Here is a 27,732-nt window from a genome sequence, read left to right on the forward strand (position 1 = left end):
AAGCTGGCAATGTGTATCAAAAGTCTTAAAAATATGTCACACTTAGTCATTCCACTTCTAGTAACTTATTCTACAGAAGTAATCCCGACGGACACAGAGATGTACATACAACGTATTCACATTGTTTCTGACAGGGAAAAGCAAACTAAATCTAATTGCAAAGAATTGATTAAACTATGGGACATCAATACAATGGAATACTACATGATACATCATTAAGTGAAAAAAGCAGGAATATGAAATAGCAAGTATACTACAATTCTATTTTTGTAATCCCTAAGTGTACAAATATATTTATAGAAAAAAAAAAGACTGAAAGTATATACACCAAAATGAACAGTGATTATGTCTGGGTATTCAGATTATAGGTAATTGTTCTCTTGTTACTCTGTATTTTCTATAAAGGATATATGCAACTCTTAGAGAAAGTTTAAAAGCAAAATAAAAGCTGTCAGAGAAATGAGGCTTTAAGAAAAATCCTATCACAACGTATCATGCCAAAAGCTAAGCACATATAATATTAAAAATTCAATATTTTCAATTTTAGAATTTACCTCTAAGCCATAAATCCTCACTAAGAGATTCTGCAAAAGCACTTGCACCCAGGTCACCAATAAGCGTGTTGCAGTTCAGAGTGATGCGCCTCAAACCAGCCATACAGTCAAGATCAGGTCTCCTGTAACGAAGACTCTCAGCCCAGGTTTCTTCATGCCTTCTGATAGTCTGATACTTCAAAGATTTAATGGGATGAAATTAAGATGCTTGAATAAGGAAACACGGTGTGCCTACTGAGTATGGCTTATTATGTCAGAGATTTACACACACACACATCAAGCATATATGCCAGGAGAATCAACCTGAGAAATTAAACAGTCAGTTCTGCTTTACGAGTCCAGTGACCCAGATTCTAGTCGGTCAGTGATTAGATTCCAGCCACTGGATGACCTGTTCTTGAACACTTACGTAAAGTTGGACAACTCAATTACAGTCCATGAATTATTTTCCTTATCTTCTAAGTCAGGAAATTGGTTCTAAATTCTATCATTGCTGAGGTTCTAAATTTCATCATTCTGTCCTACGGTCTCCAAACACCTAACTGGGCAACCCATAAGAAAACTTTTTAATATGCATCTTATTTATTAACAAATAATATACACGAAGTTCTATACATATAATTTATGTACATTATAAACTACACAGATATTTTTTAAGTGATACAAAGGTAAACAGGTTCTAATATTTTCTTTTCCTAACTCCTAAGGCATTATTTTATTTTTAAAAAAATCTTTATTTATTTATTTGGCTGTGCCGGGTCTTTAGTTGCGGCATGCCAGATCTTTTAGTTGTGGCATGTGGGCTCTTAGTTACAGCATGCATGTGGGATCTAGTTCCTTGAGCAGGGATCGAAACCAGGCCTCCTGCATTGGGAGCACAGAGTCTTAACTGCTGGACCGCCAGGGAAGTCCCAGGCATTATTTTAAAAACTATATTTACAAAAATGGATCTCACATGCTCCCTAGGGTATGCACACAAACTTCAGAGGCCTGGACTATGCAGAGCCAGTTTGATGTGCCTTGGGAAAATAATGGTTTGACATTTAACCACAAGTATTGTCTTAAAGACATTCAATTCTTTATATTTATAAAATAAATTTTGGTAACAGGGAACACTGACTTTAAATGAAAAAAGTCTTATTACATTCTTGAAAAAATAAGACTCAAAGTGCCTTTGACACTCTAAAAGGAAAATCATTAGTGTCATTTTTCTATTAACAATAACTTATAAAAGCTACAAGCAGAAATAACAGCAATCACTTACACAGTGCTTAGTATGTGCCAGGCACTATTTATACAAATGAGTTCAGTTAAACCTCATAATGAGGCACAGAGGTTAAGTGATTTGCCCATGGTCACTAGCTATGAAATGGGAGAAAGCGAATTTGAACCTAGGCCATTTGGCTTCGGCACCCAAGTCCTTGACTGCTTTCATTCCCAGGGGTCAATGGACTTGCCCTGTATGGGCTCAAAGAATTTTTCAATTTTTAAAATCTAAATTTAAAAATTGCCAGCTTTGTGGGCTATACAGTTTCTGTTGCAACTACTCAACCCCACTGGTGTAGGGTAAAAGTAGCCACAGCTACCATGTAAACAATGGGTGCGACTATGTTCCAAAAAACCTTTCTTTACAAAACCAGGCGACGGGCTGGATCTGGCCCACCAGCCATAGTTTACCTATCCCTGATCTGCACCAGCAAACTATTAAAAAGGCTTCATGTAAAATTATTAAATAACTTTAAGCCTAAATACAGTAATTATAACCACTGTAAAGTTGTTACGGCATTATTTTAAAAACTGTATTTACAAATTGCTGATGTAGTGATTTTTATTAGTTTATAAACTACATCAGCTAATAAACACTGGATTCATTTAAGTCTTGAAGACTATAATGGCACAGTTTCTGCACAGCATCACAATCAATGTTTTCAGTAACTAAAAATACATGAAAGTATTATTATGTATTATATATTAAATGTCTGATTTCTAAATTTAAGTGGACTATCTTTACTAAATGGTAGAATCCCAAACTGAAAACTGGTCACATTCTTTCAACAAAACTAAAGCTGCACTCACAGGTATCACACAAAAATGAACTGCCATCTGTATCAATATGTTAATGTGCTTCAATCACATATGTTTTCATGAAAGTTTAAACATAAAATCACCTTTAAGATCTTGGCCATGTGATCTGCTCCCTGCCATGTCAGATTACACCCCGTGAAGTTTACTGTCTTAAGAGTGATAGAGTTCTTTATACCTTGACAAATAACTAAAAGGGAAAAAAAAAAACCACACACACAATAAGATGAAGAGCCTATACATTTGTCAATCTTGACTTATTTGCTTTTCTTGAGTCAATTGGAGGTTTATAGCCACATTCTTGAAATCATTAACTACAATCTTCCCAAACAGGTAATTGACGAACCAATACATTCTAAAACTTGTCAGTAACAAAGTGTTATTCCAGTTTACAGCAACAGTTTAATTCTATTTAGATACTAAAACTGAATACACTGAATACTGCAAACTTTATTCCCAACCACTAAAGTACTACATACCTTTTGAGACATAGGAAGAAAAAGAAAAACCTAAAAAGCATAAGACTCTTCCGATTTTCATTTCCAATGATACTTCCCAATCTTGATTATCAATCAACAATTTAAATGTCAACTATAAATCTAGTATCTTATTAGGTGCTATGCAATATACTAGAGCAATAGAAGATAGAGGACCTCAAACACTCTGTTCCCTCAAATTGAAAGGCAGGCTTCCTGACCCCTCCAGACCACTACTGGACACAGGGAACACACACTAATATTTCAGGACCCCAACCAACAGTCACCTGCTTTGTGATTACTTCCATGACACACCCCCGCCAACACCACTGAGTTTGCTGCTCCTATGGGACGTTACAAATATTTCCTATTTTAACACATACCACAGTGCATTATAATTATGATTGCAGATAGATGTTTTAACAATTTAAAGATAATGATGACTTTTTTGCTCTTTACATCTTGCTATTTCCCTTCGCGTAATATTTCTTGAAGAGAAACCATAAAAATATAAACAAACACAAAAAACAGAAAATATACAAAATGTGTGGTTTGTGGCTTAACACAAACTTAAGTAATATTAGTTGTGACAGTATCCAGCATGACAAACTTCCATGGTACAAACGAGAATGGACCAAGGTTTGAGCAGGTACAGGAGACAATCCAGGCATGAACAACAGCAAGAAAAGGTGGACAGGAAGTAACATGGTGTGTAGGAAATCATGAGACCAGTCTGATGGGAAGAGACTTAAACAAGACTGAAACTCACTTTCTAAACCTCCATCTCCAATTGGACAATTCGCAAGACACAGGTGCACCAAAGTGGCCGATTTATTCAATCCCTTTAATGGGGAGAAAAAGTTTAAAATTTTATTGGTTTAGTATGCCCCAAAAGCAACTATCAAATGTTGGCAGGACACAATGAAGGCTTACCTTTGTTAACATAGTTAAGTCTCTCTCTCTCAGAACTAGCCCATTTAGCTCCAGGTTCCTTAGCGCACCCGACGCACTCACACAGCATTTAAGAGCTTTACACAACTGGAAGGTCACATCTTTATTTCTTATCGCAGGAACACGACTTCTGTAAACTTTATTTCTGTCAGAACCTAAAGCAAAATTATTGTAAGATGAGTGATTTAAACCATACATTTTATCATCATTAAAAAGCACCTAAAAAAAAAAGCATCTGCTCTGTGCTAAGGATTAGAAACGACTCCTGCCCTTAAAGCCTTGATTAAGGAGGGACATGTGTAAACTCAAAATTTCAATCACATGAGATAAAGAAACATAACCTTTATGCACAGAGATTCTTTTGGAGGCAAAAAGTTATATCTAAGTGATGGCTTCATGATAACCCTGAAGTAGAATCTAGAAAGATGAGACTATGCAGAGTTGCAGTAGGAGGTGCATTAACTGCAGAGAGAGCACCTGTGCAAAGACACTCAAGCCTGACACCTGCTGGGCACTGTAAATACTGCAGGTGGGCATGACTAAAGGCCAGGGGTCCAAGTGTGAGAAGAGACAGAAATTAAAATAGAGATGTTGGCCGAAGCAAGCCTGGGAGAGAGCATGGCTTGCATCCCACAGGTGATGAGGCCTGGGGCTACCACTGGCTGAGTAAGGGTGCCTCCGCTAATTAGAAAAAGGCGCCCCGCTGCTGAAGGACCGATTAGATAAAGGGAGTGATCACAGAAAGCTCCCCTTCCTCAGGGCCAAATAGCCCCATGAGGCTTGGAAGAGCACAGTTCAGACTACACGCCTCTGTGCAGAGCACACGCTGGCGGCTAGTATGCACTAAATCTGTGTGGGCAAGCCATTAGCAGCATTGTTTTAAGCGTATCTTTCTATTGTAGAAGATCACTCAACCCAAGTAGGCAGATGAACTTAGAGGAACTGAGCCCAGGGGCCGCGAAATCACCTAGGAGCTTCTGCCATAGTCCTGGCAAAATGTAATATGGATGAAGAAGCAAATTTAGGAGGAGGCCAAAATCTACAAGCTAGACCCACTGGATGCAAGACATAAAGAAAGTTCAGTGAAGGAGCTCTGAAGAGAATGGGCTCTGCTTTTTCTTACATTCAATGTAAAATATTAGGCAAAATTAAGTACAGTGGCCTTTACGGTCCCTTCCAGCTATAATTTCTTTTGATTTCTAAGTTAGTACTCTGGTTAAGTAAAGTCCCTTCAGAGGTACAGAACAGTTCCTACACCTGAATGGGATGCAAAGAATAATCTGACTTCTCTTCACCAGGGGATGAGTTGAACTGTCCTTGAAGAAGAGATAACAGATGGTGTGAACCCCAGATCCTAGAAAAGGGCCAGGCAAATGACAAGTATTCAGGTTTTTGAAAACAAATGAACAATCACTTCCTCTCCTAGATCTTCACACCCTTCCTCTGCTGGCTACTTTTTCTCAGCTTATAAACATCCTCAAATATACCCACCTAAAAAACTCTCAGACCTATGATTCTTTGGATCTTCTTGTGGGTAACCTAAGTCTCTCCCATGCCTTCAAACACCTGTCCTCCCAAAAAGCCCAGATCTGTACCTTGGGCCCAGACCCATCTACCAGGCCCCTTTAAAGCACTGAAGATGAAGTAAGATCCTCTCCCCATCCCCAATCCCTTCCTACTGTGCTCTGTATCTCACAAAAAGATGCAGCTGTAAACTGTCACCCACACTTGCTGCCCTCCCTTTTCTAACTGGTCACCAGGCCCCACCCAATCTCTCTCGGATCTCTAAAATCCAGTCCCACCTTTTATAACTTAAGTGGGACCCTTAGATTACAATTCACCCTGCACCCAATCAATTGCCTTCCATACGGAGGTCCGAGTGAGCCTCTAAACCAGAAGTCCATCTCACTGTTCTTTAGTGTTTCCCTCAGCCTTCAGGATAAACATCCAAACTTCTGACAGGACAAACAAGGCCCCTTTCTGTTGGGCCCCACTAGGTTTCCAGTATCAACTCTCATTTCTTTCCCAAACCCTGAGTTCCACTCCTGTACCTTAGTTTTGCCATTTTTTCTTATATTTCTCAAACTTTGACACACACTTCTCCCTCCTACTACCCCAGGAGCTTCTACATATCCTTAGAAAGGATGGCACCTCCTCCAAGAAGCCTACCCTGAACTTTCCCTTCCAAGATTCTGTGCTCTGCAAAGGGGAAAGGTGGGGGGGGAAGGATAAATTAGGAATTTGGGATTAACATATACACACGACTATATATAAAATAGGTAATCAACAAGGACCTACTGCATAGCACAGGGAACTCTACTCCATATCCTATAACAACCTGTATGGGAAAAGAATCTGAAAAAGAATGGATATATGTATAACTGAATCACTTTGCTGTACACCTGAAACTAACACAATATTGTAAATCAACTGTCCTCCAATATAAAATAAAAATTAAATTAAAAAAAAGAAAGATTCTGTGCTCTTTAGCACCAGAACTCACTTCTTCCAGAGCACTGACTACTGTGCTTGTGTTTACCTGCCACCCAGTAGAAGGGAAGATTACCTATGGCAGAAGCATCGTCTCCAGCAGCCCTTGGTTCTGACAACTCATTCAAGTGCCAGGATACTTTACCCACATAACCTACTTCATTAATTCTAAGAACCCACATAAAGAGTGGTTTTTAATGTCATTTTACAAGTGTGAGGAATGTAGTTCAAAAGTAACCTGCCCAGGCCACAGAGCGCATAAGCCCTAGAATTCAAACCCTAAGCTGCCTTCACACCTGTGCTCTTCCCACTATATGATACGACTATTTTGAAAAAAAATTTTTTTTTCCTGAGCCCTGTTTTAATGGAAAGGAAATGAAGCTGGGATATATCAATTTCCTAATCGCTTTGGTCTGTACGGGACAAAGTCATGCAACAGACCAAGTAACATCTGTGGAACAATTAACGATGCTCCAAACTGTGCTAAGTGTTCTACATTGTAGAGTCTACAAGCATTAACAGAGTGCCTCCTTGTAACCGCCACAGAGAGTGGGTCCTGTTAAGCCCATAATACAGATGAGAACACTGAGACCTAGAAGCCTTAAGGCACTCCGCAGGAGTCCTAGGCCGCACGCCCCGTCTGGTGCACGCACACCCGGGCACTGGGCACCGGTTCTAGTGCCCACCCTCCACCTTGCACCATCAAACCCCGCTTCGCAGCGCCGACACCAGAGCCCCTGGAAGCGGGAACTACAAACCTGTCTCGCCAAGCCATGGCTGGAAGAAGCTCCTGATACAGATCAGGGGCAGATCTTTATTAATCTTGAGGGTGCTCAGAAGCGGCGCCCAGTCCAGCCCGCGGAGGCGGTCGGCGTTGAAGTCCAGCACGCCCCCCCGCAGAGAAGCGCGCACGGCGGGCAGAGGCACCGAGTCCTGCAGCGCGCACAGGTACTCATAGTGCGAGACGAAGTCGGCCGCGCTATCGCGGCGCAGCTTCACCGAGTGGATCATGGCCCCAGCGCGGCCTCGGGGGACGCTGGCTGCGGGCACGATGCCCACACCCGCCTGGGGACCCCGGCTCGCCTCCCGGTCCCTCCGGCGCCCACTGCCCGGCGGCTGCGGCCACGCAGCGTGCGCAGGACCTGCGTACCAGCCAGAAGACGGAGGGCTACGGGCCCCAGCTAGGCCTGCCCCTCGATGCCGCGCTCCCGCGCCGCTTCCCGCGCCGCAGAGCAGGCAGTTGGCGCCAGCCTCATCGCCCTCCGCGCCGCGGGGCTGCGGTTCAAGCCGGTTGGCGACGCCGTGTGGGCGGGGCTAGAGGACGTCAGCGCGCTCGTCGTGCGTCAGCACGCAGCCCCGCCTCCCATGGGGACCCGGCCTGAGGAGCAGGGGAGGGAGCTTCGAGACTAGGGCAGCGCGAAAAGTAGGTGGTTTGGAGAGTTGGGGGTTTCCAGAAGGCGTTTACTGACTGATCCAAATAAAAGTGAGATATGGTTGTATCAATGCATTTTATTTATTTTTTATTTTTTTTATTTTGTGCGGTACGCGGGCCTCTCACTGTTGTGGCCTCTCCCGTTGCGGAGCATAGGCTCCGGACGCGCAGGCTCAGCGGCCATGGCTCACGGGCCCAGCCGCTCCGCGGCATGTGGGATCTTCCCGGACCGGGGCACGAATCCGTGTCCCCTGCATTGGCAGGCGGACTCTCAAACACTGCGCCACCAGGGAAGCCCTCAATGCATTTTAAAAGTAGTTAAACTCCTGATAAGTGTCTGTGCTCGCCCCGCCCAGGAGAAAGCGTGCACTCCGTGAGGGACACTTGAAAAGCTGAGTGCCTGTGGTCCCTTACCTCGTGCACGGGTGTGTAAATTTCTGCGGAGAGCTCTTAATTTCTGTAATTTCTGCTGACTTGACAAGGTGGTTGGCAAATGGTCACGTGTTCCATGCATTCAGGACATGATCGTGGTTACTAATAATCACTTTGTTTTGTACTGATAATGATGGCTAACTCTGGTAACTAGTACTTTCTGTCTCCTAGGCATTATTTTAAGCACTGTTTCAGTATGAAATCATTCAGTTTTCCTAACAACTCCACAGAGAATTTACTACTGAATATCCACTTTACAAAAGAGAAACTGAGGCGTAGGAAGTGAAGTAACTAAGTAAGAGGAAGAACTCAGACAATTGGTGTTAATAAATTAACCCTGCAAGGAGGCCGTTAGACTAGTGATGTGGCCGCCTGCATAAACCAACCAAAATCTAAGCCTGTAAATGCCTCAGGATTACGAAAACCGCTAAGGACAACCAGTCACAAACCACCAACTAGGCTTTAAAGCCATAGCAAGTCAGTAATTTACTTGCTTTGCTTCTGCCCTTTTAAAATAAAAACCTCTGCAGCTCCTGTGGCTGGAGTGCTCCTCACCACTTTCAGTTTGGTGATGCCTGAATTGAATCTATTTTTGCTCAAATAGACTCTTAAAATTTTAAATATGCCTCAGTTTGTCTTTTAACATTGGCCGTAGAAGTTGGATGCTCCAAACCGTATCCAGTGTCTAGAACAGCGGTCGTCCTCTGGTCAGGCCTTAGGTGTTACGTGTACAACGTTCCTCTTCTACCACCACCTTCTGGATGCCTCCATCCACTACCATCTCCCGCGCATCAGATCCCCTAGATGTGGTCAGCAATGGCTTTCACATGCAGCGTGCTCACATTATAACATCGCAGACACTCCTCCGTCCTCCAGCCAGTGTGTGAAGTGAAACATTACCATTCCTGTTGAAGAGTCTGGTGTGACCACTTTCCCAAACACAGCCACTCCCCAGCTGACCCTGGGTAACCACTCTTCTGAACTTGGTCTCCATCACTGCCATGGATGTCTTTAGATTTATGCTATATTTTTAGGTATTCTTAAACAGCATATAGTATTCTACTATGTTTTCTCTTGTTACTTGCTTTATTTAGTGTTATCTTTGCTAGGTTCATCCATGGTGACACATAAAGATCTGTCTAGTTCATGTACTTTCCTCGCTATGTAAGATTCCCATGTAGGGAAATAGAATAATTTATATGTGTATTTTCCTGTTGATGGACATTTAAATTGTTTCCAATTTTCAGTATGATTTCTTTTTTAAAAAAATTTTATACAATCTTTAAAGGTTGCTTTACATTACAGTTATTACAAAATATTGGCTATATTCCCTGTGTTGTACAATACAACCTTGAGCCTATCTTACACCCAGTAGTTTATATCTCTCACTTCCCCACCCCTGTATTGCCCCCTCCTCCCCCTCCGCACTGGCAACCATTAGTTTGTTCTCTATACCTGTGAGTCTCCCTCTTTTTTGTTATATTCACTAGTTTGTTGTATTTTTTAGATTTCATATATAGGTGATATCATACAGTATTTATTTTTGTTTGACTTATTTCACTTAGCATAATGCCCTCCAAGTCCATCTATGTCGCTGCAAATGGCAAAATTTTGTTCTTTTTTATGGCTGAGTAGTATGCCATTGGTTACATGTACCACATCTTCTTTATCCATTCATCTCTTGATGGACACTTAGGTTGCTTCCATATCTCGGCAATTGTAAATAATGCTGCTATGAACACTGGGGTACGTGTATCTTTTCAAATTAGTGTTTTTGGTTTTTTTGGATATATACCCAGGAGTGGAGTTGCAGGGTCATATGGTAGTTCTATTTTTATTTTTTTGAGAACCCTCCATACTGTTTTCCACAGTGGCTGCACCAATTTACATTCCTACCAACAGTGTACCAGGGTTCCCTTTTCTCTACATCCTTGCCAACATTTGTTGTTTGTGCTCTTTTTGATGCTAGCCATTCTGACAGGAGTGAGGTGATACCCCAGTGTAGTTTTGATTTACATTTACCTGATGATTAGCAATGTTGAGCATCTTTTCATGTGCCTGTTGGCCATCTGCATTTCCTCTTTGGAAAAATGTCGATTCAGTTCTTCTGCCCATTTTTTAATCGGGTTGTTAGTTTTTTTGATGTTGAGTTTTATGAGCTGTTTATATATGTTGGATATTAATCCCTTATTGGGCATATCCATTGCAAATATTTTCTCCCATTCAGTAGGTAGTCTTTTCATTTTGTTGATCATTTCCTTTGCTTGCAAAAGCTTTTAAGTTTAATTAGGTCCCATTTGTTTATTTTTGCTTTTATTTCCTTTACTTTAGGAAATGGATCCAAAAAAATATTGCTGTGTTTATGTCAAAGAGTGTTCTGCCTATGTTATCTTCTAAGAGTTTTATAGTATCCAGCCTTACGTTTAGCTCTTTAATCCATTTTGAGTTTATTTTTGTATATGGGGTTAGAGAATGTTCTAATTTCATTCTTTTACATGTAGCTGTCCAGTTTTCCCAGCACCAGTTATTGAAGAGACTGTCTTTTCTCCATTGCATAATCTTGCCCTCTTTGTCGTAGATTGGCATAAGTGCATGGGTTTATTTCTGGGCTTTCTAACCTGTTCCATTGATCTATATTTCTGTTTTTGTGCCAGGACCATACTGTTTGGATAACTGTAGCTTTGTAGTATAGTCTGAAGTCAAAGAGCATGGTTCCTCCAGCTCTGTTCTTCTTTCTCAAGATCGTTTTGGCTATTCAGGGTCTTTGGTGTTTCCATACAAATTAAAAAATTTTTTTGTTCTAGTTCTGTGAAAAAATGCCATTGGCATTTTTATAAGGATTGCATTGAATCTATAGATTGTCTTGGGCAGTATGGTCATTTTAACATTATTGATTCTTCCAATCCAAGAACATGGAATATCTTTCCATCTGTTTGTGTTATCTTCAATTTCTTTTATCAGTGTCTTATAGTTTTTGGAGTTCAGGTCTTTTGCCTCCTTAGGTAGGTTCATTCCTAGGTATTTTATTCTTTTTGATGCAATGGTAAGTGGGATTGTTTCCTTAATTTCTCTTTCTGATAGTTCATTGTTAGTGTATAGAAATTCAGCAGATTTCTAAGTATTAATTTTGTATCCTGCAACTTTACCAAATTCATTGATGAGCTCTAGTAGTTTGCTGGTGGCTCTTTGGGATTTTCTTTGTGTAGTATCATGTCATCTGCAAATAGGGACAGTTTTACTTCTTCCTTTCCTATTTGGATTCCTTTTATTTCTTTTTCTTCTCTGATTGCTGCGGCTGGGACTTCCAAAACTATGTTGAGTGTAAGTGGTGAGAGTGGGAATCCTTGTCAGTATGATTTCTGTGTTGCTACATCCATTTTTTTTAGTCTCCAGCATCATTTAATGTAGTTGTCTCCTGTCTTCTTAAAGCTCCCTCTTCTGTGTTTTCCATCAAGCCACTTGATTTTTTTATCCCTCTCTAATTCCTTCTTCACAGTCTCACTCTTGGGTGTCTCTTGCTTACCCAGTTTCAATGTAGGTATTCTTTAGGTTCCCATCCTCAGTGTCCACCCCTTCGGACATTTCACAGTTTCTCTGGGTGATCTTATTTCCTGTTCAGGCTTAACTTCCCCCTCCAGGGTGATGTCTTTATTATTATTTTTTTTTTTTGCGGTATGTGGACCTCTCACTGTTGTGGCCTCTCCCGTTGCGGAGCACAGGCTCCGGACGCTCAGGCTCAGCGGCCATGGCACACGGGCCTAGCCGCTTAGCGGCATGTGGGATCCTCCCAGACCGGGGCACGAATCCGTGTCCCCTTCCTGGAAAGCCACATATTTCTCATTGTCCTCAGCATCAGATCTGTGTTCCTTAGCTTGGCATATAAGCTCCTTCACGATTTGACTACCTCTTTTGTCTTACTTCTGGCTACACTCCTTCCTGAATGTCTTCTCTAGACATGTGGACCAGCTTGTAGTTTCTGATGTTCTATCATTCCTTCCTGGGCCTTTACAGATGCTGCTTCTTTACTTAAGACCCTCCTCTTCTGCTTGCTCTTCAGAAAGCTGACACCCGCCTGTTTCCCAGCCTCAGGTTGGGGGCCAGCTTCCCTGGGAGGCTTTCTTTCCCTGACCCTCATCTCTCCTCCCCTGCTTGTTTAGTGCCTCACTACTCTGCTCCCTGACATCCCTGTATCATAATACTTCGTGTCTCCAATGATAAGCATCTTTTTAGATAGTTTTTCTTCCACAGACTATAAGCCCTTTGAAGGCAGGGAAAGTGTCTCATTCATCCTTATATTCCCTATGCCTAGCACAGTGTTGGTACAGAGGAAGTGCTGATTAATGACTACTGGGACTTTCTCATCTATTCTCCATATAAGTCATTACTAGCACCTTGTGGCTACTGCCTACAGATGAACTTCAGGGAAGCTTCATCATATTAATTAATCATCTAACATATTAATTTAAAATGTGTTTTCCTCGAGCTTCCCTATTTTCTGTCTGGCAGTCAAGACTTGCCTGATCATCTCTTCCCTCCTTAACATTTAGTTATGGCTTAATAGTGGCTTTGGTTTTCCTTTCAGCATCTGGTGTGTTCCAGCTTCCCTGAACATGGTGAGCAACAGCTGCCTCCCCATACCACCTCTGGGATCCTCTGACAAGCCAGATCCATGCCTGGCCCAAGACAAGCTGCCTTGGCTTCCCTGCAGGTACCTGCCCTGGGAGGGACATGGCTACTGGGCAGTACAAGATGTGGACTCTCCTCCTTCAGGGCTCTGGTGAGTGTAAGTTTGACTAGAATACAGTTTATCATTTTACCTCTGATTCCCTGTAGTTGACTGCTGGTCCATCATGACAACATTATACCCAGACTGCCAAACCATTTTACCTTCCCATGGAACCTCACTGCAGATGCATTCTACTCATCTCTAACATTCATCTTCTCTGGACCTGCTTTCAGAGCAATGGGTTTGTTAGATCCAGTCACAGAGCTATGTCAACAACACAGGCTGTCTTATTTTAACTGACATGTGGTCCCCATTTCTTTTTTCTACTCCCTTACTTATGGCTGTTAACAATGACTCTTTCTCCACTCTTTTCATGTCCCACTAGACTCTGTTGTGTGTCCTTGTTCTCTCACCTGAAGAGGATACCTCTTATTTCACCAAGAAAGTAAGGTTTCAGACACAAACTTCATCATCTTCTTTCTGCTGACTCTGGCTGCCTTCCAATCCACGTTCCATGACGCAGACACCACCGTCTCCTCTTCAAATCCTTCTGTGACTTTCCATTGCTCTTAGGATAAAGACAGACCTCCTCACAGTGGTCTAAAATGTGGAGTCACAGGCTGGCTGCCGGTTGAGAACTGTTGCCATTCTGTAAGATAAGGCCCTTGCTTCAGAATGTAAATCATACCTCCACTAGATATATACTGTTTAGTTTAACAGGCAAGACTTTCTTGATGAAAGAAACAGTGTGTTGACTTGCATTCTAGAGCAAGCTTCTCATCTTGTTGTGCACTGGCACTCTGGGTGCACTAGTCTGCAGGGCAGGGCATCCCCTTGGCAGGATGGAGCATGATCTCTGCAGCCTCGTCTTGCACCTCCTTCCTTTCATTCTCAATCATCCAGCCCACAGTGGCCTCCTTTCAGGCCTGCATACTTACAACGGCACATTGCCCATGCTGCCCCTCTGCATGAAAAGTCCTTCTGTTTAGTTTGCAACTGATTGATGCCTCCTCATCCTTCTCATCTTTTCTCATGTGTTACTTTGTCAAGAAAGTATTCCCTTACCTACTCAACTCATCACATCCCCCTACCGTAGCTCACATAACACCACGTACCTCTCGCTTATAGCCTTCATCACATTTCACATCCAGTTTTAGGTAGGTGTTTACCGTATGGTCCGAGAGGAAGAAATCATGTCTGTTTTGCTTACTCTTGCATCCCCAGCGACTAGCACAGTTACTGATAACCTTTGTTAAATGGATAAATGAATGTATCCAATCAATGACCAAGCCCTGACAGTTTTTCTTTATAGGGTCTCTCATACTCCTCCCTTCCATCTGTGTTGCCATTACTCCAGTTCTACCATTTATTATTTTATACCTGGATTGCGATGATTGCTTCGGAGAATAGCATGTCTTCCTATCTTCCTCCCTACAACCTCTATTACACCTCCTAAGGTTCTTGGATTATGCCATTGCCCTGTTCCAAACCGTCCATGACACCCATTGCCAACACAATACAGCCAAACTCTTACGATTGACATTCAAGACCCTCCATAATTTGACTTTAATTTCACTTTCTAGACTTTAAAAAAAATAACTGGATCTAATTGTCTCTGCATCTTTGCTCCCTTTCATACCTACCTATTACATTAATTTTTTTTTCTAGTCAATCTATTTTACACCTCCTTCTCTGGGAAAACTTCACTGAGAATCCAAGCAAGATATGGATCCCTTTTCTCCCCTGAACTTGTAAACAGTTTAACAAGACATATATGGAACTGCCATAAGGCATCTACATCTTATCTCCCTCTCTGGTCTCTAACCTCCCTGAGAACAGAGGTACATCTCTGTGTTCTGTGCAGTTTTCAGCACAGTACCATACACATAGTAAATATTTGGTAAATGAACGAATAAGTGAATGAGTCACCATGAGAAGGGTATTTATTCTCTCATTCTTTCTCTCTTTTTCCACTCTCAAGTTTCTTTAGTTAGTTTCCTTAGACAAAAGGTTTCTTCGTAGCTACACAGTGTCCAAGCTCCTTTAAAAGATAAGCTTGCGTGAAGTAATAATTATAATAATATGTTGTTAAGTATGTAACATATATAAATGTAATAAAAACAAAAAAGAGGAGAAGTAACGCAGCTCTATAAAAGTACAGTTTCTGTTTCTCACTGGAATGAAGTTAGTATAAATCTGAAGAGATTTTGAGAAGATGTATTACATAAGCCCTAGAGCAGCCATTACTCAAAAATGTGGTTAAAAATCATTAAAGGAATTAAATGTTACAGTAGAAAATATCCACTTAATATAAAAGGAAAATGGAGGAACAATAACAAAAAAACAAAAACATGAGACATGTAGAAAACAAAAGGTAAAATGATAGACATAAATAAATCCTACCATATAATAATAAAAACTAAATGAAAATGAATTAAACAATACAATCAAAAGAAGGCAGAAATTGTCAAACTGGGTTTAAAAAAATGTTTTCTATAGGAGACACTCCTTGGATTCAAAGGTCTAATGTGTACAAAGTAAAAGGATGAAAAAATATACATCATGCAAATAGCAACCATAAGAATGCTGAAGTAGCTATACTAATACCGGAAAAAATAGACTTTAAAACAAAAAAAAGTTACTAGATATGAAAAGGAACATTTTATGATTAAAAAAAAGGGAAGATATAAAAATTATTAACATATGTGACCTGAATAAGATAAAACCAAAATACATGAAGAAGATACCAAAATACATGAAGAATTGAAATAGATAGAAATAGATGAATGAAGAAATAGATAATTCCACAACATTAGGTAGAGGCTTCAGTACTCCACAGTCAATAATGGATAGAACAATTAGGCAGAAGATCAACAAGGATATAGAAGACTTGGACAACACTATGAATTAACAAGACCTAATAAATGTCTATAGAACACTCAACCGAACAGTAAAATACACATCCTTCTCAACTACATGTGAAACCTTTTCCAGCATAGATGACATGCTAGGCCTTAAGACAAGAGATTGAAACCCACATACGTTTCTGGTGGGAATGTAAAATGGTGCGGCCATTTTACAAAACAGCTGGACAGTTCCTCAAAGTGTTAAACATAGAGTTACCCTATGACCCAGCAGTCATAGGGTCATAGGGTCATAGCAGTCATAGTTCCACTACTAAATATATACTTAAGAGAAATAAAAGCTTATTATCTGCATAAAAGCTTGTACATGAATGTTCATAGAAGCATATTTATAAAAACAAAAGGTGGAAATAATTCAAATGCCAATCTGATAAATGAATAAACAAAATGTGGAATATCCGTACAATAGAATAGCATTCAGCTATAAAAAGGAATGAAATATTGATCCATGTTACAACATGGATGAACCATGAAAGCATTATGTAAAGTAAAAGCAGCCACTCACAAAAGACCACATATTGTATGGTCCCATTTATATGAAATGCCCAGAATAGCAAAGCTGTAGAGACAGAAAGTAGATTAGTGGTTGCCTAGGGCTGAGAGGGTTGAGGAGAATGAAAAAACCTTGTTAATATGTAATGGGTTTTTTTGTGGGGGGACAAAAATCTGTAATTGGATTGTTGTGATTGTTACACAAGTCTTTTAGTGGTTACACTAAGAACCACTGAATTGTATACATTAAAGGGTTGAAATTACGGTACGTAAATTATATCCCAATGAAACTGTTAAAATTATGATAATTTTTTATTTATAAATTTGAAAATTCATCCAAAATTATAAATTCTTAAAAAATGCAACCTAACAAGACTAACCCAAGAAAGAAAAAATATCTAAAACATCTATATCTACTCAAAAAGTTGTTTGTATAATTAAGTACCTTTACAGAAAATGATTTCCAGGGATAAATATTTGGATAAATTCTTCCAAATATTTAGGGAAGAAATAGTGGTAATCCTACATAAAAATCTTCCAGGAAACAGAAAAGAATATATTGCTCAGAATTTTTATAAGCCCAACATAAGCTTCAGATCAAAACTAAAAAGAATATTACAAGAATAGAATCACAGGCCAGTTTCTCTTTTGAACATGCATGCAAAATGTGTAAACAAAAGCACAAACTGTATCCATGATATGTAAAACAATAATATATCACAATCAAATTGGCTTTATTCTAGTAATGTAAGGTTGGTTTAATGTTCAAACATGAAACTGATCCCAGGAATGAATTACGATGGGAAAAAAAAATCATTTAAAAAAGAAGTCTTGGGAATTCCCTGGTGGTCCAGTGGTTAGGCCTTGGCACTTTCACTGCTGGGGGCCTGGGGTTCAATCCCCGGTCAGGGAACTAAGATCCTGCAAGCCATGAGGCAGGGCCCAAAAAAAAAAAGAAAAAAAGAAGTCTTAACCAGGAGAAGCACAAGACTGAATAAACACAACAGATAACACCTTATGAAAAGTAGGTGAAGATTATGGAATATCTAAAATTAAAAAAAAAAAGAAATTGTTAAAGATTCAAGAGGATGTGACAAATATTGTACATAGGCAAAAAATAAAATAAAATAAAATATACAAATGATGGGAGCCCCTAAAGAAGAAAATCAAAGCAAGGAAACAGAACAAATACCAACAAAATGATTCAAGAAACTTTTCTAAATTAATAATAACAGTAATAATAGAAACTACATATTGATAGAGTACATCACATGCCTGAGACTATTAAGCCTGAACAACCAACACCAAAGTGTATTCTAGAGAAATTTTTAGACTTAAAAAAAGAAGTGAGCTTGGAATTTTAATCCCAACAAAACTAACTTTCACTTATAATTGGAGACAGGCCGCCTGTTATCAACATACAAGAACTCAACGTATCTTAATTACATAAACCCTGAAAGAATCTATCAAAGAATAAACATCATACAACCAAAATGACTAGAGGCAATCAGTGTAAGAACCGATGGTGAGAAGTAAGAATATAGTTTTTATAGAATTAGAACTAAATGAAGGTTAAAACGGAGAGAGTATAGTATATAATGGCAATATGCTCTGGCAATGGAGATGTCAGTCCTTTAAATGAGAGAGAAAGATTGAACAAATGCCAAATGAAGTTAAAACTGTTTTCAATAAACGTATTGTTTACCAAACATAATATTAGAGTTTCTGTCCTGAGTCTGTTTTGTAATATGGAATAGAGCAAATGAACAATTATGAAATAGTCTAATTATAACACCCCTTGTGAACTTGAGAACTAGGGTTCTCAGGGTGGGAAGAAAGGGAACACAGAAGTAATATAGAAGAGGTTAACTAAAAACTCTGCAGTGCTGAATTTGAATTATCTGTACTAATAAGGTATTTTAATGATATATATATTTCTACATATATTTAGATTAGACATGTAGATAGTTAGGCCTATTTCTATCTATAGATACATATTAACTGTATATCTGTACTATATAGTTATATATGACTATATATGTGTATACGTGCACATGTACACACACAAAAATACATACATACACATTCTATCTCTGTTCATTGACTAGGCCTAGAAATAATGACCAACAAAATAGCAAAAGTCATCCATAGGGTCCAGATTGTGGTCTAGAAAGCTGATTTCAGGTCTGGATCATTTGTGTGAGACGAACTTGGAAAATCTTGTGATACCAAGTAACAAGAAAGTTATCAAAGACTACTAGGGTTATTTCAAAAGGACTTAGCCAAAGGTAAAGAGGTTCTCAGTGGACAGTGGAGCAATTTGAGCATCAATAAGGATAATAATTACAATGAATTGAAACTCATCAACTGTGTTTAAATCCATGGGTTTCTATGGATATAAAAAAAAGTCAACTTGTGAGTATAATTGAGAGAAAAATCATTATAATGAAAACTGATTTTTAAAAAGGCAGTGATGTAGTGAGGTGGGGGAAGAAACAAGCCTTTATCCTGTCTTTCCACTATGAACTGTACCACTATGTAACAAAATTGTAGATGAGGGGATAGATCTCTTCATAGACGTATTCCAGCCAATAAATGAAAAAGAAATGATCAACTTAGAATATCATAATTTTGCAATCTGTGATGAGTTAACAGATCTAGACACTAAGTATCAGTGGCTGCTAACATCATAAAAGGAGAATAGCTAGATGTTGCCTGCTTCCTAATGAAATAATACACCAGACTATAGTCTTCCCAAAAGGATTGATCAGTTTCCCATTTTGCAGGAAATAGGACAGAGGAACATGTTGAGCTGCACCATGGACATGTATTCAGCAAAACCCATATTGTGGGAAACTCTACATGTTAACTCTACATGTGGGAAACTCTACATGTCAGCAGGTAAATTGAAGGGCAATAAAAGGATGGAAAAGCAACCTGTAGATTAAAAGAGAAAAAGTCATTATTTAAAACTGGGCAAAACTAAACGATGCTGTCTAGGGAGGCAAACTAGGGTGATAACATTTATAAAGAAATTTAAGGAAGAGCCAATTATAAAAGTCAGGAAAATGATTACTTTGGGAAAGAAAGGAATTATAATTGGATCAGGACAGATGGAGGGGCTTTAGGCAAAGTTCTATTTCTTCACCTGGGTGTCAGTTAAAATGGTTTTTGCCTTGTAATATTAAGTTATAAATTTGTCTTATGTGGTTTCCTGAATCTATTTTTATTTTATAATAAAAGTGTTTTTAAAAAATCAAACACCTAGGAATAAATATAATGAAAAATTTACAAAAATTCTACACAGAAAACTGAGAAACTTTATTGAGAGGAATTAAATCATATTTAAATAAATGAACAGATATATCATAGTCATTGATTGCAAGGCTCAGCATTGTAAATCAATAATCTCCACACTTTCTACAGATTTAATGCAGTAGGAAAATCAGTAATCTCCGCACTTTTTACAAATTCAATGCAATAAGAAGCAGAATCCCTTGTGTGTGTGTGTGTGTGTGTGTGTGTGTGTGTGTGTGTGTGTAAACTGACAAGCTGAGTCTAAAATTTATGTGGAGATTCTTAGGACCAAGAAATAGTAAGATATGAAAAACAAGAACAAAGCTGTAGGACTTACACTGTCAGACAACAAGACTCATTAAAGCTATGATAACTAAAACAATGTGGTGTTGACACAATAGAAATAGAGCAATGGAACAGAAAGGTTTGGACTGTGACTCATATATATGGTCACTTCGTTTATGACAAAGGTGAAAGTACAATGGATAAAGGATTTTTTTTTTCGATAAATGGTGATGTGTCAGTCTTCATATAGAAACAATTAATTTTGACCCTTATGTCAACTCATATACAAAAATCAATCCTAGATGGATTGTCAATCTAAATAATCAACAAAATAATCACTGAAGAGTGAAAAGACAAACCAAAGAATGACAGTTCTTTTCAATATCTATTTCTGACAAGACCTTGATTCCAGTTTGTATCAGAACCCAATAAGAAAAAGACAACTTGACAGAAAAATGGACAATGCTTGAACAGGCATATCAAAAGGAAGAATATCCAAAATAACCAAAAAACCTGAGAAGGTGCTCATCCTAATGCAGGAAATGAAAGTTAAGTAATTAAATTAATTAAATTAAAACAAACATTAATTAATCAGGGAAATGCAAATTAAAACCATAATGTAACACCACTATATGCCCATCGTTATGACTAAGATGAAAAAGAGAGCTGATGAGGATGTGCAGCAACTGGAACTCCACGCACTTCTGGTGGAGCAGTAAATTAATATCAGCACTTTACAAACTGCTGGCAGTACTGTGGAAAGCTAAACAGATGCATAGCCTGTGACCTGGCAATTGCACTCCTAGTGCATCCTTAGCAGATGTGTGTACATATGTGTCCCAAAAGACATGCAGAAGACTGTTCAAAGAAGCACTATTCATATAGCCCCGAACTAGAAATAACCCAAATGTCTTCCAAGAGGAGAATAAATAAATTGTGGTAACTTCAATACAATAGAATACGATGAAAGTGAATGAACTCTTGCTATATACAAAAATATGGCTGAATCTCACAAATTTAATGTCGACTGAAAAAAGCCAGATACAAAGGAGTACATATAATACATTGCTTCATGACAAATTACTACAAAATTTAGCAGCTTAAAGTAACATATATTTATGGTCTCAGTTTCTGTGGGTCAGGAGTCCAGGTGTGGCTTAGCTGGGGGCCTCGGCCTCAAGGCTGTAATTGAAGTGTCAGCTGGGGCTGTGGTCTCATTTGAAAACTCAGCTGAGGGAGGATCTGCTTCCAAGTGTACTTATGTGGTTCTGGACAGGATTCACTCCTAATAAGCTCTGGACTGAGGGCCTCAGCTCCTCACTGGCTGTGGGGTGGTGACCTTTAGTTCCTTGCCACACACGTCTCTCCCTAGGTCAGCTCGTGACAGGGCAGCTGTCTCCCATCAGAGGGAGCAAGTGAGAGAACAAGGTAGGGCTTTCGTCAGCTAATCTTGGAAGTGCCATCCCATCACTTTTGCCACATTCCATTTAGAAGCAAGTCTCTAGTTCCAGAGGGGAGTATAGCAAGGACATTAATACCAGGGCGTAAAGGTCATTGGGACTCATTCAGAAGCTGCCTACTACATGATGTGATTCCGTTTTTGAAGAGCTGAAACAGGTGAAATAAATCCATGGTGATAGTAAGCAGGATTGTGGTGAATACTGACAGGGGTCTGGGTTGCTGATAACGTTTAAAGTTTTGAGTGTGAAGATCTGGTCCCACAGATGTACTTTATAAAAATTCATTGGTGCTTCTGATTTGTGCACTTTTTCTGTGTATGTTACATTTCTATTAAAAAATTTACTTTAAAATAAAGAGTTGGGCTTCCCTGGTGGTGCAGTGGTTGAAAGTCCGCCTGCCGATGCAGGGGACACGGGTTCGTGCCCCGGTGTGGGAAGATCCCACATGCCGCGGAGCGGCTGGGCCTGTGAGCTATGGCCGCTGAGCCTGCGCATCCGGAGCCTGTGCTCCGCAACGGGAGAGGCCACAACAGTGAGAGGCCCGCGTACCAAAAAAATAAATGAATAAAAATAAATAAATAAATAAAAATAGTTAATGTTCTCCCCTAGAGGCCCATCCTGCTGATAAGCAACTTTCATTGCCTCTAGTCATCATCTCCCCCCCTCTCCTCAGCCAGGCAGTAAAATGCAAACCCAGTTTATACTTTGCTGCTTAAAATCTGACAGTTTAGCATAAGTGTAGGCAGCATAATGTTTGGGAAAAATATGGGTTGAGGAGTCAGACTAGGATTCAGATCCAGGTTTTACCACCCATTGGTTGTGCAACAGTGGTCTTCATTTTCCTCATCTGTATTATAAGTATGCATCAGAGGATTGAATGGCAAACTAATAACTGGAAATCATACAGTATATACCTGTTATAAAATGACTTGAAGTTCCCCCCAAAGACTTATAATGGTTTCTAATTGTAACATCTGTTCAACTTCCTCACGTTAACGTGGCCTTCATGCTTAGTGTGGTCTGACTCTCATACCTTTGTGCATCCTCACCCAGAATATTTCTGAAACCTTCTCTTAGGTTTAAGTTCAGGCAGATTGCTCTACTTATCCGTACATATCTTCATCCTAAAAAGTAACCGTCTCTCAGTTGGCCTCAGAGAATACACCCATGCAAAGATGTGTCACCCATGTAAAGAAAGTATTTGCTTTATTTTCTCCTCAGCTATTTTCTTTTAGGAATCAGTGCGTAATCAATAGGAAATTGGTTAAATGAATTATGCTACATTCCTTTTATGGAATGGTATGTGGCCAATAAAACATGCAGCGAATTTGCATATGTTGATGTAACAAGGTATCCATGGTATATTGTAAAGTGAAACAGGCAAGATACAGGATAGTTAGACAAGCACTATGCCGACTGGAATGTAAGATAATGAAAACAGAGACAAGGTCTATCTGATTTATCTGCAGCATCAGCATCTAGTGGACTCATAGTGGACATTCATACATATTTGTGGACTGAATGTAAGAGCACAGAAAATAACCTGGAAGGATAAATATCACATTGTTATCAGAATTACCCTCTCTGAAGGAGCAGCATTGGAGTGCATTTTTGTTCACTACCATTTCTGATGTTTCAAGTAGTCTTATTACAGTGTGTTTATGTTTTGTGCTTTCTAGCACCTAAGGGGCTTGGCACCCCCCAAGAGCCGGCACCTGTGTCTCTTTGTTGCTAGGGTGCCTTCAGGCTACCAGAAGCAGCTTTGCTGACGACCTGGAGAGGAGAAGTGCTGGTTATTTGTGTCCCTCTCCCTGTGCCCCAGCTTTTAACAAATAACTGACAGGAGGAGTATAAAGATTCCTGCAGCCTAGCCCTTGATTGGGCAACTCAAAGGTGTATTTTTTGATTCTGTGTGGCTCCCCTGAAATTCAGCCTAAATGACTTTGTTGACCTTAAGGGTCTTTACTTGAAATTGTACTTTCTTCCTGGCCTCCTTCCTGTTCAGGTCCCACTGGATTGTCCTAGAACAGTTCCCCCTCTCAGCATCTGCTTCTGGGGACCCAATCTAAGTCACTTGTGTAATTCAAAACAATAAAAACAATCGACGCCTATTGGAGGATGAGGTGGATAACTTCTCACCTCAAACTTTTCACCCTCCATGGCTGTAAATTGATCAGAAGAAATGTCCAGGCACAGCCCCATAACTTATGGGGCCTAGGAAAAAATGAACATGTGGGGTCCCTTGTTTGAAAAGCAGGAAAAAAGTGGTGTTAGCAGGTTAAAATAGAAAACCTCTTCTTTTCGAAAGTCTCTCTCCCTCAGCTTGTCAGGTTGTTTTTTATTTGCTATAGACTATTGTTCTAAGTAAAGAAAAATTTTAAATTTGCATTAATAGTATGAATTTTACCATTTATCTTTATATTGTACAATGTGAGTTTTAAGTGCAACTATAAGAGCTTTTTGCTTGTATGCAAAATTACCAAAATTACACAACTTATACTTGGTAGATTGTACATGCATATGTATTTTTTTTTTTACACATACTGTGGAAATGCCGCACAAAACTAACTCAACTGTTTCACCTTCATTTCTCAACACATGTGATTTCTACCATGATTTCTACCTTCAGCTTAGTGTTGTGTAAAGAAAGAGTGAAAGCTAAAGGAACAGTGGGTTGACCTGTCTTTCCCTTCCCTTCTGTTTCATCATTTTCAGTGTAACCAATCGGCTAATACAGAGAAGTAAAAGAGTGAGAAAGGGTATGGTAGTTTCCTTGGTCATTCATGTTTCTCAGAACACTAGGCACTTTCAGGCAATCCCTGTACCTCACCCCACCCTCTGCTTTGCTTGGATCCCTGAGCTCAAAGCCTATTGAGTTCCACTTCTCCAGAGATTAATTACCAACCCTTCAGGCAGGGAGCAGGGTGGGGATGCCATAGAAGAAGGAAGCTCTTTGGCTCTTCAGTGATGGGTGGAAACCAAGGATGGAGATCTAATTACCCAGATCTATAACCAATCCCTTGTTTTCAGCCCCATGCTTCCCTCACTCTCCCTTATTTCTTTTTTGCCATACGCGGGCCTCTCACTATTGTGGCCTGTCCCGTTGCGGAGCACAGGCTCCAGACACGCAGGCCCAGCGGCCATGGCTTACGGGCCCAGCCGCTCCGCAGCATGTGGGATCTTCCTGGACCTGGGCACGAACCCGTGTCCCCTACATTGGCAGGCGGACTCTCAACCACTGCGCCACCAGGGAACCCTCTCCCTTATTTCTTATTTGGTGTCTCCAAGGCCCATCTCCTGGTGCTTTGTGGGAAATATTTAAAAACATTTTATTTGGAAATAATTGCAAACTTACAAAAAAGTTACAAGAATTCATGTATTTTTAACATGTTATCTCATTTAGTCTGTCTCGCTCTGTATTAATCTCCTTCCTGAATATTCTACAATGAGCATATATCATTGTCCCTTTCCCTGAGTCCTTCAGAGCGTATTTCCAAGAGACTTCTTTACATACCCACATTAAATGTATCAACTTCAGGAAATCTAACATTAATAGATTTTACTCAGTCTACTGCCTATATTTCATGTCTGTCAATTTACTCAGTAATGTCCTTTATAGCATTGTCTTTTCTCAAGTCCTGGATCCAGCAAATGTCACACAGGTATATAAATATCATGTCTCTATGGTCTCTCAAGATTTAATATCCCCAGGCTTTCTTTGTCTTTCAGGATATAGACATATTTAAGGAATACAGCTGATGGACCATTTGCATAGCCCATTCTTCTCATATGGAAATTTTATTTTTTGAGCTTATCTACGTTTAATCTCTGCAGGACATTTGAGGAATTAAGTCCCGGGACCTTTTGGGTTTGTTAGGGCCAGAGTCTGTAAATGCCAACACCAGAGATGCTATCATGTGTAAGGGACTTTGCTAAGAGTCATCTTACGGTGAAGGGAGAATAGAGAAGGCAAGTCTTGAAGCATAAGTTCTTTGGAAGATGGAAATTGTAAAGAAGCTGATTTTGTGGGAGAAAACAGCAAAGAAAAGCGCTTTCAACTCTTTTAAGCTTTCTTCATGTGGAGGGGAAAGGTGTGAGTGTCCTAAGCATGGCTGATTTGTTAAACTTAGGAGGAGAATTGAGGAAATCAAAGTGAGGAAATGATATGGTGCTTGATTGCAGCAGTGTAAGATCTTAATGACGCTGTAAACATCACAACCCCTCCCCAGCCCCAGCCCCAGCCCCAGGGCGATGAGGGGAAGCCAGTTGATACAGAGATATCGGGGAGGCAGCTCTGAGCCTTGTTCATGCACTGCCGCCACAAAGAGGTGCTCATCGGTGACCTGCTTCCCCTCCGTCTCACTCCCAGTGAGGCTTGAGCAGCTGAGTGAGTGACACAAGTGGGTGAAATGTGTGCAGAAACCTCAGCTCTCTCCTGCTGGGCACTGTAGCCCAGGTGAGGTGAGGGTTTAGTGTCCTTTCTCTCCTCTTGCTTCCTCCAACGGGAGGATGCCAGAGAGTGAAGAGGGCAGAAGAAAGTCTTGGCAGAGCTGGGAGGGGAAGGAGGACATTCCAGGGTTGGGCAAGAAATCTTTACATATTGCCAAGTGGCACTCGGTCACTCTCCAGCTCCAGATGAGAGCTGGATTCAAAGCCATGGACATGAATTTTGCTTTCTGGTCTGGTCCAGCTCACTTGACTGCCCACCCTGTATAACCATGCAATAGCTGCACTGAAGCAGCTCAGGGACAAGAACATTTTGTTGAAAACTACCACTATTTTTGTCTTCCAGCAAGCATAGCCAGTGTCCAGGGGACACAGATCTGGTGGGTCTTAGATGAAGGTATGTGCTGTGGCAGGGATGTGCTCCAGCTATGCTGGGAGGGCCAGGGCAAAACCTAGAGGAGGAACTGTTGTGCCTGGAGAGTTGACCTGTCTGGGGACCCATCTGAACTCAACCTTGAGGTTTTCTGCTGGCTGGGTGTTTTCTCAGACTGGAGGCCCTCCATGGTACCTGCGTTGGTGACGTCACGTAGGACAAAGGGAGCACCTATCTAGTAGTGATGGGAGTGTTCATGGTACAGCCACACAGAACCTGGAGGAAAATGAGACAGAGAGTGAGGGAAAGCTTGATGGGTGTTTGAGTCAGAAAGGATGAAAAGATGGAAGAAGGAAGAAGCAGGTGGACGGAATGGGAATGTTCCCTTCCTGCTTATTCCTGGGTCTCATCCTGCCTTCTCCTGCCCTCAACCCCCAGCCCCAAAGCCTGATTCAGGCCTCAAGGCATTGTGCCTGATTCAGAGCTGACCGGGCAGGGGTGTGAATGACTTTGTATGTGAGCACAAGGCAATATTGGCATGTATGCATGTTGTCAGGCAAGGCATTTCCCTGTCTTGGGAAGCTGATACTGGTGCCTTTTTCCAGCTATGTAGGATGACAACTTGTTAGATACTGTTCTTGATGCAAACTGTTTGCTCATCACAGTTAGGTTGCCACCTTGTGGTCTTCATGAGCCTGGAGGAGCTGAAATAGGTGTCCTGCGGTACCCTCTTAGCTGATGTGGGCCCTCCCCTTCGTGCTGAGGGTTCAGGGGTCCTGGTCTCACCTTGGATCCCCACTCAGCCTAAAGTCAGAGAGTCCAGAGGCACCCAGTGCTTCCTCGCCCTCATCCCCATCTGTGTTATCTGGACGTAGCCTGGAAGGGCTGAGTGGAGCAACACCTCTCAAAGACTTCAAAGAGGGTGAGGCCACAAAGGACAAGGTTAGGGAGGCATGGGGGTTGCCTGTGAATGTGTGATAAAAGAAGCCACTAGCATCACCTTTCATTCCAATGCTGTCCTTTACTCCCAGGGGGTGGAGAAGTTAGGGGCAGTGTGACTCCCCCAGCTCCCCCAGGCCACTCCCCTGCCCTAGCTTCTGGATTGTGGTCCTAGCAAAGCAACTTTGGTTCCTGTTGAGTAGGGCAAGCTTAGAGAGCAAGCAAAGCCTTGAGTCTGAGAAGATGAATTTCTGATTTTGATTATCTGTTGAACAGTCCTGCAGGTCTATCACCATGTGTGAGTTTTCCAACTCTCCAAAGTGCAGAGATTCTCAGTGACCCACTAGGTAGAAAAGGCAGGACTAGAGACTTG

At 40.6% G+C, this 27,732-nt stretch overlaps 1 protein-coding gene and 1 long non-coding RNA gene across 11 annotated transcripts in view; one reads left to right on the forward strand and one right to left on the reverse strand.

Moving 5' to 3' along the window:
- Positions 1-7,813, reverse strand: part of CEP78 (centrosomal protein 78) — a 38,909-nt gene extending 31,096 nt beyond the window's left edge. For 3 of the 9 annotated variants that reach the window (XM_027105648.1, XM_027105645.1, XM_027105642.1), the window contains exons 1-5: positions 7,312-7,802; positions 4,046-4,218; positions 3,882-3,954; positions 2,723-2,826; positions 555-729 (exon numbers count right to left, since the gene is read on the reverse strand). In XM_027105648.1, the coding sequence (XP_026961449.1) occupies positions 555-729; positions 2,723-2,826; positions 3,882-3,954; positions 4,046-4,218; positions 7,312-7,564 (778 nt within the window). In that variant the 5' untranslated portion in view covers positions 7,565-7,802. Of the gene's footprint in view, positions 1-554; positions 730-2,722; positions 2,827-3,881; positions 3,955-4,045; positions 4,219-7,311 lie in introns of those variants that run through there. The other 6 variants (XM_027105649.1, XM_027105643.1, XM_027105644.1 and 3 more) reach the window with 6 other exon arrangements.
- Positions 7,814-7,925: 112 nt separating this feature from the next.
- Positions 7,926-27,732, forward strand: part of LOC113620016 (uncharacterized) — a 72,775-nt gene continuing 52,968 nt past the window's right edge. For both annotated transcript variants that reach the window (XR_003432620.1, XR_003432621.1), the window contains exons 1-2: positions 7,926-8,036; positions 13,000-13,194. This is a non-coding gene — a long non-coding RNA (uncharacterized LOC113620016). The remainder of the gene's footprint in view (positions 8,037-12,999; positions 13,195-27,732) is intronic.

Source organism: Aethalodelphis obliquidens, unplaced genomic scaffold, assembly GCF_003676395.1.
Source record: "Aethalodelphis obliquidens isolate GAN/ISIS:26980383/991018 unplaced genomic scaffold, ASM367639v1 scaffold7, whole genome shotgun sequence".
Lineage (NCBI taxonomy): Eukaryota > Metazoa > Chordata > Mammalia > Artiodactyla > Delphinidae > Aethalodelphis > Aethalodelphis obliquidens.